The sequence below is a fragment of the Myxine glutinosa genome, chromosome 5 (genome assembly GCF_964187855.1).
Source record: "Myxine glutinosa chromosome 5, kmMyxGlut1.1, whole genome shotgun sequence".
Lineage (NCBI taxonomy): Eukaryota > Metazoa > Chordata > Myxini > Myxiniformes > Myxinidae > Myxine > Myxine glutinosa.
Window position 1 is genome coordinate 91,624,696 of NC_136265.1, and position 14,516 is coordinate 91,639,211.

The following is a 14,516-nucleotide window of genomic DNA, read 5'->3' on the forward strand; positions in this document are numbered from 1 at the left end:
CTGGGACTGACACAATCTGTCAATTTCCCGACCCGTATCTCAGTCAACGGAGCATCTTCTCTTCTGGATTTGGTTATGACTAACTTCCCTGAAAATGTCTGCTGCTCTTCTTCTGCTCCAATCGGCTCATCTGATCATGTGCTTGTCAAAGTGGACATCTCTCTGCCCATTCTCAGAGAGCCTCCTCAGCGTCGACGAGTCTGGCATTTCACTCAGGCCAACTGGCACGGTTTTCAAGCAGCCATTAATCATCTGGACTGGTCTCCCATCTCTACCGCCTCTGACATCAACTCATCCTGGGAATTCTTTCAAAGTAAATTGCTCTCTCTCATGCACAGATTTATCCCATCTCGTCTTCAGTTGTCATACCCTTCCTCCCGTCCATGGTACACGAAATCTTGTGGTGAGGCTGTTGCCCTGAAACAATTTGCTTTCGTCTCCTGGAAAGAAAATCCAACGGAAGGAAATCTCATTTCCTTTCACAAAGCCCGAAACAAGTGTGTGTCCACCCTCAGGAGAGCCAGGAAACAATATCTCACCGTTCTCAAGACCGAACTCTCTTATCTGTCTCCCTCTTCCAAATCCTGGTGGTGTCTGGTCAAATCTGTTTCTGGTGTTTGTTCCCCCTCCATCCCCTCCCTCACCTCAAACGGCTTAACGGCTGACTCCGCACGTGAAAAAGCTGAATGCCTCAACTCTGTGTTTGCCTCTAAATCTTGTGTCCCAAACCCATCCCTCTCTGTACCCACCGTACCCAGTCGTACCCAGCTGCTCCTGGACTCAGTGTCCTTTCCTCCTGACAAGGTGGAAAAGTTTCTGTCAACCCTCGACTCTGATTCTGCAACTGGTCCTGACGGCATCAGCCCACGTGTCCTAAAATCGTGTTCTTCCGCTCTTTCACTCCCTCTTTCTGTTCTCTTCACCCTCTCTTTTGCTCAAGGTCATCTGCCATCTGCTTGGAAATCAGTCAACATCACCACTTTGCACAAAAAAGGTGCAAAAACAGATCCTAGCAACTACAGACCAATCAGCCTTCTCCCAATTATCAGCAAAGTCATGGAATCCATCATTGCTTCAGATATGAAATCTTTCCTCTTCTCCAATGGCTTGATCTCTGATCATCAATTTGGTTTCAGACCTGGTCACTCTACTCTGGACATGCTGCTTCTGCTTTCTCAACAATGGATGGAGGTCCTCAACGCCAAACAGGAAATTAGAGCTGTCTCCATTTATTTATTTATTTATTTTTTTTTGTATACTGAATCGAGGCTCGTGAAAGAGCTAACATTTACTTCACAAACAAATCGACCAGACAAACAAAATACACAAAAAGAGGGAGCGGAAGACAAGATGGGGAGAAAAGGGGAAGCACACAAACACAACATCCGAGAGCAGGGAGATGTGTGGAAGGGAGAGGGCCCGGGGGGAGGAGGCATGGGAAGGGGGGGGGGGGAGGGAGAAGTATAAAGCACAAGGACACCAAGGACTTCCAGGACAGAAGTTGGTATTTCAAAAAGTGGAATTGGGGTGAAATTAGTGGGGGTAGAAAAGATCAAGGTTTTGGATGGGGGAAGATAAGAGATGGTGGTGAACAGCTGTTTTAAAGACTTGGAGGGTGGAGTGGGATTGAAGAGAGTGAGGGAGTTTGTTCCAGAGGCGGGAGAAAAGAGGAATGAAGGAGTGAAGGTGAGCAGAGAGTCTTGATTTTGGCAGTTTAACCAAAAGAGGGTTGCAGGCAGATCTTGTGCGACCTGTAGGAATATTTGCGGGACAGAGCCCAGAGAGAGCTGGGGGGGCAAGGCCAGAGAGGAGTCGGTAGAAGACGGAAAGACCACCAACCTGCCTGCGGTGAGTGAGTGAGAGGCCCTTGGAGTTAGCTTCATCGTGGGAGATTCCAATGATTCTGAATGCTTTAGTATCAACAGCGCGAAGGCGAGCTAGGTGTGAGGCAGGAGCACCAGCCCAGAGGGGAGAGCAGTAATCCATTGAGCTGCGGATGAAAGCCTTGTATGTGGTGAGGAGCTCAGGTGTGCCAAGGAAGGACCGCACGACGGAGGATGCCCAGTCGGCGACTGGCTTTGGAGGCCAGATTTGAAATGTGGTTTTTCCAGGAAAGATCATGGCAGATAGTGAGACCCAAAAGCTTGAGTGACAGAACTTCTTGGAGAGGATTATTCAGAAAGTGGATCGGAGGGTTGTCCAGTCGGTCTTTTCGGAGAGACATCGTAAGAGTGTGAGATTTGTCAGGATTGAAAGACATGTTCCACTTTTTTCCCAGTCTGTGATTTTGTCAAGGTCTGCAGAGAGTGAGGAGGCTGCAGACTGCCGATCTGAGGGATGAAGAATGGAGCGACAGAGAGTAGAGTCATCAGCAAAGAGATAGAGAGGATTTTCAAGAGAGTCAGAGAGATCATTGATGAAGACCAGAAAAAGCACAGGGCCCAGAACACTGCCTTGGGGAACTCCAGCCTGAACAGGAAGAGGAGATGAGAGAAACCCATTCAGGGCCACACGTTGACTACGACTAGAGAGGAAGGCCGCCAGCCATGCGTGGAGATTTCAATGGATACCAAAAGAGGAGAGTTTGGTGAGCAGAGCGGGGTGCCAGACCATATCGAAGGCACGTGATATGTCAAGGGAGACTGCTCTAATTTCCTGTTTGGCATTGGGGACCTCCATCCATTGTTGAGAAAGCAGAAGCAGCATGTCCAGAGTGGAGTGTCCAGGTCTGAAACCAAATTGATGATCAGAGATCAAGCCATTAGAGAAGAGGAAAGATTTCATATCTGAAGCAATGATGGATGCCATGACTTTGCTGATAATTGGGAGAAGGCTGATTGGTCTGTAGTTGCTGGGATCTGTTTTTGCACCTTTTTTGTGCAAAGCGGTGATGTTGGCAGATTTCCAAGCAGATGGAAGATGACCTTGAGCAAAAGAGAGGGTGAAGAGAACAGAGAGAGGGAGTGAAAGAGCGGAAGAACATGATTTTAGGACCCGTGGGCTGATGCCGTCAGGTCCAGTTGCAGAATCAGAGTCGAGGGTTGACAAAAACTTTTCCACCTTGTCAGGAGGAAAGGACACAGAGTCCAGGAGCAGCTGGGTATGACTGGGTACGGTGGGTACAGAGAGGGATGGGTTTGGGACACAAGATTTAGAGGCAAACACAGAGTTGAGGCATTCAGCTTTTTCATGTGCGGAGTCAGCCGTGTGGCCATTTAAGGTGAGGGAGGGGATGGAGGGGGAACAAACACCAGAAACAGATTTGACCAGACGCCACCAGGATTTGGAAGAGGGAGACAGATAAGAGAGTTCGGTCCTGAGGACGGAGAGATATTGTTTCCTGGCTCTCCTGAGGGTGGACACACACTTGTTTCGGGCTTTGTGAAAGGAAATGAGATTTCCTTCCGTTGGATTTGCTTTCCAGGAGACGAAAGCAAATTGTTTCTGGGCAATAGCCTCACCACAAGATTCCGTGTACCATAGACGGGAGGAAGGGTATGACAACTGAAGATGAGAAGGGATAAATCTGTGCATGAGAGAGAGAGCAATTTACTTTGGAAGAATTCCTAGGATGAGTTGATGTCAGAGGAAGTAGAGATGGGAGACCAGTCCAGATGATTGATGGCTGCTTGAAGACCGTGCCAGTTGGCCTGAGTGAAATGCCAGACTCGTCGACGTTGAGGAGGCTCTCTGAAAATGGTCAGAGAGATGTCCAACTGGACCTTGACATGTCACGTGCCTTCGATACGGTCTGGCACCCTGCTCTGCTCACCAAACCCTCCTCCTTTGGTATCCATGGAAATCTCCACGCATGGCTGGCGGACTTCCTCTTGGGTCGTAGTCAACGTGTGGCCCTGAATGGGTTTCTCTCATCTCCTCTTCCTGTTCAGGTTGGAGTTCCCCAAGGTAGTGTTCTGGGCCCTGTGCTTTTTCTGGTCTTCATCAATGATCTCTCTGACTCTCTTGAAAATCCTCTCTATCTCTTTGCTGACGACTCTACTCTCTGTCGCTCCATTCCTCATCCCTCAGATCGGCAGTCTGCAGCCACCTCACTCTCTGCAGACCTGGACAAAATCACAGACTGGGCAAACAAATGGAACATGTCCTTCAATCCTGATAAATCTCACACTCTTACGATGTCTGTCCGAAAAGACCGACTGGAAAACCCTCCCATCCACTTTCTGAATAATCCTCTCCAAGAAGTTCTGTCACTCAAGCTTTTGGGTCTCACTATTTGCCATGATCTTTCCTGGGAAAACCACATTTCAAATCTGGCCTCCAAAGCCAGTCGCCGATTGGGCATCCTCCGTCGTGCGAAGTCCTTCCTTGGCACACCTGAGCTCCTCACCACATACAAGGCTTTCATCTGCAGCTCTATGGAATACTGCTCTCCCCTCTGGTCTGGTGCTCCTGCCTCACACCTAGCTCGTCTTCACGCTGTTGAAACCAAAGCGTTCAGAATCATTGGAATCTCCCGCGATGAAGCTAACTCCAAGGGCCTTTCATTCACTCACCGCAGGCAGGTTGGTGGTCTTTCTGTCTACTACCGACTCCTCTCTGGCCTTGCCCCCCCAGCTCTCTCTGGGCTCTGTCCCCCAAATATTCCTACAGGTCGCATAAGATCTGCCTGTAACCCTCTTATGGTTAAACTGCCAAAATCAAGACTTTCTGCTCACCTTCACTCCTTCATTCCTCTTTTCTCCCACCTCTGGAACAAACTCCCTCACTCTCTTCAATCCCACTCCACCCTCCAGGTCTTTAAAACAGCTGTTCACCACCATCTCTTTTCCTTCCCCATCCAAAACCTTGATCTTTTCTACCCCCGCTAATTTCGGTCCCCTTGTGATTTATGCCTCTCCCCCCCCCCCCCCCTTCCCATGCCTCCTGCCCCCAAGCCCTCTCCCTCCCAAACTTCTCCCTGCCCTCAAATGTTGTGGTTGTGTGCTTCCCCTTCTCTCCCCATCTTGTCTTCCGCTCCCTCTTTTTGTATATTTTGTTTGTCTGGTTGATTTGTTTGTGAAATAAATGTTAGCTCTTTCACGAGCCTCGATTCAGTATACAAAAAAAAACAAACAAAAAAAAAAAAAAACACAAAATAAAAAGACCCCAAGACCCTCAAAACCCCATGAAGACCCAAAATACTGAAAAGACCCCAAGACCCTCAAATACCCAAAACACAACCAAGACCCAACATACCCCAAAGACCCACAAAGACAAAAATACCTCGAAGACCCAAAATACCCTGAAGATCCAAAGACTCCAACTTCCCTTAAATACCCAGAAGACCGAAAAGACCCCAAAGACAAAAAAGACCCCAAAAACTGTTCCAACCCATCATTTTTGATGGCCTTTATACTCGTGTTTAATATGTTACAAGATTCAATTCATCATGTATGTAACAGGACCCCAATAAACCCACCACCGAGAAGACTTTGCCCAAACATCATGCTGAAATGTCAAAGCACAATAACATGCATGTACTCAATCAGTTCCCTTCATTCATATGACATAATTACGAAATAGAAGATAACATCAAATGGTTTATCATTGCCTTGGTTCCTAAGGAACCATGACAAGAGGTTGTACAACATTGCCTCTGTTGGAGTTACACTTTTCCCTATCCTGAGAAATGAATTTAAACAAAGAAATTCAGTTGGGATGCCGGCGATGATTTATCTACTCTTCACGAAAAGCACATGATTTGTTTTTACAATCAGAAAACATTATAGAATCAAATGCAATACCCTCTCCTCTGGCGAGGGTAACGAGAAGGGCACTTTGTGGAGAGCATACCTCCGCCTGGTTGACCATATCACTCAATGGTGAAGAATCACGAAGAAAACTATTCTAGCTGGATCCAGATCCGGATCTTCACCATTATTGAATTGATTCTTCTTTGTCACACACACAACCTGTCCAATAGGTTTCGTCCAAATCCATCCATAACTTATTGAGATATCCTGCTATGTATCGTTTTTGGCTCCATCTCCCAATGGTGAAGTCACTTTAAAAATTAAATAATTCTCATATCCGAATCCATATTCAGATCTTCACCAAAATCTATTCGAATCGTCATTGTCAGATACCCAACCAGTCCACTAAGTTTCGTCCAAATCCATCCACAACTTTTTGAGATATCCTGCCATGTATAGTTTTTCGCCCAATCTCCCAATGGTGAAGAGTCACTTAAAATTTTTTGTAGCCAGATCCGAATCCGGATCTTCACCAAAATGTAATAATTTCGATCCGAATCCGGATCTTCACCAAAATGTAATAATTTCGATCCGAATCCGGATCTTCACCAAAATGTAATAATTTCGTTCTTATCACATACGCTACATCTCTACCAAATTTTGTCCGAATCCGTCCACAACATTTTGAGATATTTTATTCATAAACGGACAGACAAACAGACAAACAAACAGTTTCAGATAGACAGGGGTGAAAACGTAACCTCCATCCACCTTTGATGGCGGATGTAATCATTATTCTGCTACTAATTTCTCCCACAATGTCACAATGCTTTGACACGTCACTATTCCCTTGGGGAAAGTTTTTATTTTCTCTGTTCAAGTAAGACCTCAAATCAATGATTTTAATGCAATATTTATATTTATTTATCTATTTTAAGAGTCTGGAACCAGCTATGCATGTAACACAACACTGCCTGCATTTAATAATAGTTACTTTTCCAGATTTATTTGTGAAAGTGGAAGTGAAAACTGAGCACGACATTGATGTTCACCTGGATCGACCCGAACCCAAATATGCTGAAGCTTCTTTCTTCAAGAACCATCCCCATGAAGGTTTCTGTCAATGTCTATACATTTTGATTTGAACAGTTTGATGATGAACTCTGGTGTTAAGAAACATAGGGCCAATACTCCTGGTATAGTACCTGGTAGAATAATACCTGGTAGAATAAACAGTATACTGCACCGACTCAGGGTATTTTAAACCAATTTCAATGGTTGCTAGAAGACAGGGCAGCATGTACAATCACACTAACATAATCATAAGTCAGAATCAAACTTTAAACAAACAAAGAAAAAAATACCTATTTTGGGGGGCAACTCCCCCTCCCCGAACCACATATACGTCCGAAGACCACAATTTTTCTTATGCCTCTAACAAACATTAGTACATCAATGGTGATTAAGGTTTGGTGAGGTTTCATCGAAATTGCAAGTGTAGTTTTTGAGAAGAAAGCAAGTACCTATTTTGGGGGTAACCCCCCCCCCCCCACCCTCCATAGATCCCCAAAGGGGCAGATTTTTTTCAATGCAGTGAATATGCTTTGGTACATCATGGGTTGTGAAGGTTGTGGTGAAGTTTCATCGAAATAGTGTGTGTAGTTTCTGAGAAAAATGCAAATACCTATTTTGGGGGGAAACCCCCCCCCCCCCCCCCGTGCCCCCTAAAGGGGCATTTTCTTTTCATGCCATGAACAAACTTTGGTACATCATGGGTAGTGAAGGTTGTGGTGAAGTTTTATCGAAATTGTGTGTGTCGTTTCTGAGAAGAAAGCAAATACCTATTTTGTGGGGGAAATCCCCCGTTAGTTTCCCAAGGGGGCAGATTTTTTAAAATGCCTTGAACAAACTTCGGTACATCACGGGTGGTGAAGGTTGTGGTCAATTGTCATCAAAATTGTGTGTGTCGTTTCAGAGAAGAAAGCGAATACCTATTTTAGGGGGGGTCAAACCTGGACCCTCGTTGACCCCCGTAGACGCCCTTAGACTTTGATTTTCTTCGTGCCGTGAACAAACATCGGTACATCACGGGTGATGAAGGTTGTGGTCAGGTTTCATCGAAATAGTGTATGTAGATTCAGAGGAAAAAAGCAAATTCCTATTTTGGGGGGGTCAAACCTGGATACACTCTGACCCCGGTAAACCCCCTTAAACCCCGATTTTTTTCAGTGCCGTGAACAAACTTTAGTTACAACACAAGAAATATCATTTGTGCCAAATTTGGGCGCAATCCCATCAGCGGTTTCAGAGAAGAAGTTTCAAGTGTTTACGGACAGACGGACGGACAGACTGACAGACGGACAACGCACCATCTGATAAGCTCCCCCGTTCCAGTTGAGCTAAAAAGCTAGAGCAATGCGACTCTGCGCCAATATGCATCCGCATGTCATGGGTAGATGCCGTAGTTCGCTGTCCTAAAAAGAAACAAGTGTTTTTTTGTTTTTGTTTTGTATGCAAGATCGAGGCTCGTGAAAGAGCGAACATTAATCACACAGAAAGACAAACCGACACATAAAACATATAACATCGGGAGCGGTAGACAAGATAGGGAGAGAGGGGGAAGGACACAAACGCAACAGTTGAGAGCAGGGACCGAGAGACATGGAGACATCGAGAGATCTGTGGGAGGGAGAGGGCTTTGGTGGGGGGAGGCATGGGAACGGGGGGTGGGAGAGGTATAAAACATATGGACACTGCCAGGACTTCCAGGAAAGAAGTTGAATTTCAAACAAGGTGGATCTGGGGTGAATTAGTGGGGGTAGAAAATATCATGGTTTTGGATGGGGGAAGATAAGAGATGTTGGTGAACAGCTGTTTTAAATACCTGGTGATTTAACAGCTGGTGATTTAAATCCTTTCAGCTGTTTTCAAATATCCCATTTTCACCAGACAGGACAGGTTTCACATCAATCGGTGAAACGGTTTCGGAGAAGGGATTTTGTTTCAATATCGGCTTTCAATATCAGCACCTGTCCCGGGGTACCGGGGTGTGTACCCCGGTTTAAAATAGGTACACCGTATCCCTGTGTGTCGTAAGAGGCGACTAAAAGGGTTGGTGTCAGGAAGGGCATCCGGACATAAAATATTGCCTCAAAAAGGGAACCATGACAATTACAACTACATATGGGCAGGGTACAGCTCGAAGTACCCCGTGAGGGACCTCACTCCCTCTCGTAAAAAATCGAGGTGGGGAACCCGATCGAAGCAAGGGTAGAAATCACTCCATTTATGATGACGAAACGTCTGATGCCCCACGTGGATATCGGTTTCTGAGGTTTGGGACATGGAATGTAGGGACAATGACAGGGAGATCAGGAGAAGTGGTGGAAGTATTAATCAGAAGAAGAGTGGACATATGTTGTGTGCAGGAGACGAGATGGAAGGGAAATGGTGTGAGAATGGTGAAGGGTAGGCAGGGACAGAAATACAAGTTTGTGTGGCAAGGGTGCCTGGAGGGCGTGAATGGTGTTGGTGTCCTGTTTTCTGAGGGGTTTGTAGACAGTGTGGTGAGTGTGACGAGAGTGAGAGAAAGGTTGATGATGGTGAAAATGATGATTGGAAAGCTCTTGGTTAACGTCATCTCGGGGTATGCTCCGCAGGTCGGTCGGAGCGATGAAGAGAAGGACAAGTTCTGGTGTGCAATAGAGAAGCTGATGGAAAACGTGAAAGATGAGGAAGTTGTTGTGGTAGGCGGAGACCTAAATGGACATGTGGGAAGGAGTCTAGATGGTTTTGAGGGAGTTCATGGGGGTTACGGATATGGTGTGAGGAATGGAGAAGGTGAAAGGATTTTGGAGTTTGCTGATGCAGCTGGTTTGTTGATTTGTAATACTCAGTTCCAGAAAGAGGATAATAAGCTTGTTACATACACGTCAGGTGGGTCGACGACAACCGTTGACTGCCTAATGGTGCGTTGGTGAGATAGGGGGCACCTTCGGGACACAAAGGTGATCCCGGGGGAGGAGGCTGTTTCGCAGCAACACTTGGTTGTCTGCGATTTAAGGGTGAAAGGTGCGAGGTGAGCTCGGCGGGTGAAGTACCAACCGAGAATAAAGGTGTGGAGGTTGAAAGAGGTGACGGTGAGTGAGGCATTAAAAGAGAGGCTGAGTATGGTAGAGGTTGATGTGGTTGAGCTTGAAAGTGGTTGGATGTCAATGAAAGATAGTCTGTTGGGAGCCGTTGGTGAGGTATGTGGATGGACAAAGGACCACCGAGGCACTCGGAAACATGGTGGTGTGATGATGAAGTTGGAAAGAGGATTGACGAGAAGAGGAAGAAGTTCAAGGAGTGGCAGAAGACGAAGGGTACGGGGGCAGAAAAGGCAGAGCATGAAAGTTATAAGGCAGCCAAGAAGGCTGCAAAGAAAGAGGTAGCAAGGGCGCAGGAGGTATGCAGGAAAATGTTCGGAGAACGCTTGGATTCGGAAGAGGGTCAGAGAGCGGTATTCAGGATTGCAAAGCAGATAGCGAAAGAGAGGTGTGATGTGATGGAGGTGAGTAGCTTGAAGGATGAAGTGGGACAAATCGTTGTGGACCCAGATGGAATTAAAGGAAGATGGCAGAGATACATGGAAATGCTGTTGAATGCAGAGAATAAATGGGATGGCAACATAGAGAGTAACCCAGTTTTAGGACCGACAGAGAAGATAACTGAGAAGGAAGTTGAGGAAACGATTAAAGCAATGAAGAGCAGAAAAGCGGGAGGGCCGACGGGAGTTGTGGGAGATATGTTGAAGGCAGCAGGAAGTTGGGGTGTGAAGAGAATGACAGAGATCTGCAATCTGGTGGTGAAAGAAGTAAAGGCCGCATTCCAGTGAATTGGGAACTGAGTACCCTCGTCCCTCTATACAAGGGGAAAGGTGACCCTCTGGACTGTGGCTCGTATCGAGCGATAAAGTTATTGGAGCATGGAATGAAGGTATTGGAAAGGGTTGTTGGAGAGGAGGATAAGGAAGAAAGTGAAGATTGACGAAATGCAGTTTGGATTTATGCAAGGAAGAGGAAGGACAGACACACTTTTTATTGCAAGGCAGTTGCTGAAGTACATGGTGAAGAGGAAGAAGTTGTTTCTTGGGTTTGTTGATCTGAAGAAAGCATTTGATAGGATTCCACACGAAGTGGTGACATGGGCATTGAGGAAGTTAAGAGTGGAGGAATGGTTGATCAGAGTAGTGATGGCAATGTTCGAAAGAGCGCGCAGAGCTGTAAGGACGAAGGACGGGAACAGTGGTGAGTTTGAGGTGAAGGTGGGAGTGCATAAGGGGTCAGTACTAAGTCCACTACTATTTGTAGCTGTGATGGAGGTGCTGGCTCGGAATGTAAAGGAGGGTTTACCATGGGAGTTGTTGTATGCAGATGGTCTGGTGTTGATTGCGGAAAGTATGGATGGACTGAAGGAGAAGATGAACAAGTGGAAGGAATGTATGGAGACAAAAGGTCTGAAGGTGATTATCGGAAAAATGAAGGTGATGGGGTGATGGCAAATGGTAAAGCAAGTGGTGAGGTGGAAAGAACTGGGAAATGGCCGTGTGCGGTGTGCAGGGAGGGTGTCAGAGTGAACTCCATTCAATGTACAATGTGCGCAGAGTGGGTTCGTCAAAAATGTAGTGGTGTGAGAGGGTCATTAACCAGTGTGGCAGCTACATTCAAGTGTAAGGTGTGCACAGAGGGAGTTGCAGATGGAGGAAATGTTGAGTTGGATGTTGGCGACGGCGTGAAGCTGGAAGGTGTGAAAACATTTTGTTACCAAGGAGATGTGTTGAATGGAGAAGGTCGATCAGACTCGGCAACGGCTGCTTGAGTGAGATGTGCATGGAAGAAGTTTCGGGAACTGAGTGGCGTGCTGACGAGGAGGGGAGTGTCGTTGAAGCTGAAGGGAAAGGTGTATGCTGCATGTGTGAGAAGTGTTATGATTTATGGGAGCGAGACATGTGTGATGAACGTAGAGCAACAACGAAGGGTGGAAATGCGAATGGTTCGGTGCATGTCTGGAGTATCGTTGAGAGAGAGGAAGACGTATGATTAATTGTGAAAGATGATGGGAATAGAGCCTGTGATGGATGCTGTGAAGAGAAACAGGTTGAGATGGTTTGGTCATGTGTTGAGCAAGGATGAAAGTGACTGGTTGAGAAGAATGATGGAAATGAATGTGGAAGGAAGTGGAGGACGGGGAAGACCGAGTAAGACTTGGCTAAAGGTGGTGGAAGAAAAGTTCATGATAAACTTTCAATCACCATGCCGAGTCAATGAATCACGTAAAGCTTTGAGTCAATCGATTTGGTGCTTTGGGCGAAGATGTTTTTTTCAAGTTTTAGGTTAAATCAAATATGGCTGCCAAACCATGTGACCGATGATGTCATAAATTTAATATTTCAACACAAATTGGTCATAGATCATGTGCATACTCAAAACTCTGATACCTAAAGTATGATTATCATGGAAACCCAAACTTTTGCACATTACTGTATATACACAACAATATATATACTTTTAGTTTTCTGCAGTGGAACAAATACGATGTACATGTTTCGGCACATTTGTCTGGTCATGTGAATCTTATTTTTTTACAGATCATGTGATGTTGTATTTACAGGTGAATCCACTGAATCTACACGGGAGACTGCACCAACTGCAACATCACCAGATGCAACAAACAAGAGGAATTTTTCCAAGCAAGACAAAATGAATGTGGAGATGTTTGCACAGAATAATTTTCACAACGCTCACCAAAGAAAGAAATCTGAACATCAATACAAATGCACAAATTGTGGAAAATCTTTCCGTCGCCCAGACAAATTGAAAATACACATGAGAGTTCACAGTGGGGAATGCCCGTACACATGCACAAGTTGTGGAAAATCTTTTAAACGGCCATCCGGCCTTAAACAACACATGACAATTCACAGTAGTGAACGCCCATACAAATGCACAAGTTGTGGAAAATCTTTTAAACGGCCATCCGGCCTTAAACAGCACATGACAATTCACAGTAGTGAACGCCCATACAAATGTACAAGTTGTGGAAAATCTTTTATACGGCCATCCACCCTTAAATCACACATGACAATTCACAGTGGTGAACGCCCATACAAATGCACAAGTTGTGGAAAATCTTTTAATCTGTCAACCAACCTGAAACAACACATGACGATTCACAGTGGTGAACGCCCATACAAATGCACAAGTTGTGGAAAATCTTTTATATGGCCATCCACCCTTAAATCACACATGACAATTCACAGTGGTGAACGCCCATACAAATGCACAAGTTGTGGAAAATCTTTTAATCTGTCAACCAACCTAAAACAACACATGATGATTCACAATGATGAACGCCCATACAGTTGCTCAAGTTGTGGAAAGTCTTTTCATCAATCATCCACCCTTAAAAAACACATGAGAATTCACAATGGCGAACGCCCATACAGTTGCTCAAGTTGTGGAAAATCTTTTAATCATTCATCCACCCTTAAAACACACATGGAAATTCACAATGGAGAACGCCCATTTAAATGCACAATTTGTGGAAATTCTTTTAATCATTCATCTCACCTTAAAAGGCACATGATGATTCACAATGGACGTTCCTGAATAACGATCCTTTACCGAAAAAGGAGGGGGACATTTTGAGTTCTGATAGAACTTCCTCACCTTCTAAAACCCGCAAATGGAGATGACAACGAACGGGAGAACACCTGCATGCATGTATGTATGTGCACAATTACTGGAAAAAATTTTTAACGAGTCACCTCACCTTAAATATAATGCACATGACAATTGAAAATGGAGAACGCCTGGAGAAACGCACAATTTGTGGAAAGTCTCTCATTCATCTATCCACCCTTAAAATGCACATGGGAATACACAATGAGATTGGGGCACATGAGCATTAGCCGCAGGGTGCAGCACGAGTCTAGAAAAGGGGGATAAGCCTAAAAAGTGGGGATGGGGTTGGTATATATATATATATATATTACATATTAGATACACAAATACCACATAAGCACACAAACACAATGGAGGTGCATACTTTGAGAACTGTTTGGTTTCTGTTCCATCTCTTGAAGCCCTCCAACGTGTGGAGATAGCAACCAACAACAACTACTTACACACAAACATACATGCATATATAGGCACACACATGTACACACACACAGACACACACACACACACACACACACACACACACACACACACACACACACACACACATATGCACACACACACGTGGAGGTGGACACTTTGAGACCTGGGAAGGCTCTGTTCTCCCTTCTCAAACCCAAATTATGGAGATAATAACCAACAAGAACATTCATACAAATGCACAGTTTGAGCAAATCATTCACTTATTTGTGTGACATCGAAAGAGATTTAAAAATTCACAATGGAAAACACCCGTGGAAATGTACATTGTGTGAAATGCTTTTTATTGGGTTCCACTCTCAGGAATACACAGAAAATTACATCTGTCCAACCTCAAGAATGAACTTTCAAACTTGTCTCCCTTCTTGAAAACCTGATGGTGCCTTGTTAGTCTTTCTCAGGAGTGTGGTCCTCCGCTATCGTTCTCTTCAAGTGACACCACAGCCGCTTCCACTCTTCAGAGGTCATGGAATCCATCATAACAGTTGATATGAAATCTCGTTTCAACTTAGGAAATGTGAAATCTTAACTCAGGAAATGTGCAATTCTAACTTAGGAAATGAGTTTCGTCTACGTATATACACATATGTACCTCCATACATGAAACATCGGCCATATCCCC

The 14,516-nt window shown here is 45.1% G+C and overlaps 1 protein-coding gene across 1 annotated transcript in view; it reads left to right on the forward strand.

The window, feature by feature from the left end:
* The window catches only part of LOC137428460 (uncharacterized), a 56,593-nt gene that overhangs the window by 9,377 nt on the left and 32,700 nt on the right, over positions 1 to 14,516 (forward strand). The window contains exon 2 of the mRNA XM_068118376.2: positions 12,345 to 13,334. Coding sequence (XP_067974477.2) covers positions 12,345 to 13,334 — 990 coding nt within the window. The remainder of the gene's footprint in view (positions 1 to 12,344; positions 13,335 to 14,516) is intronic.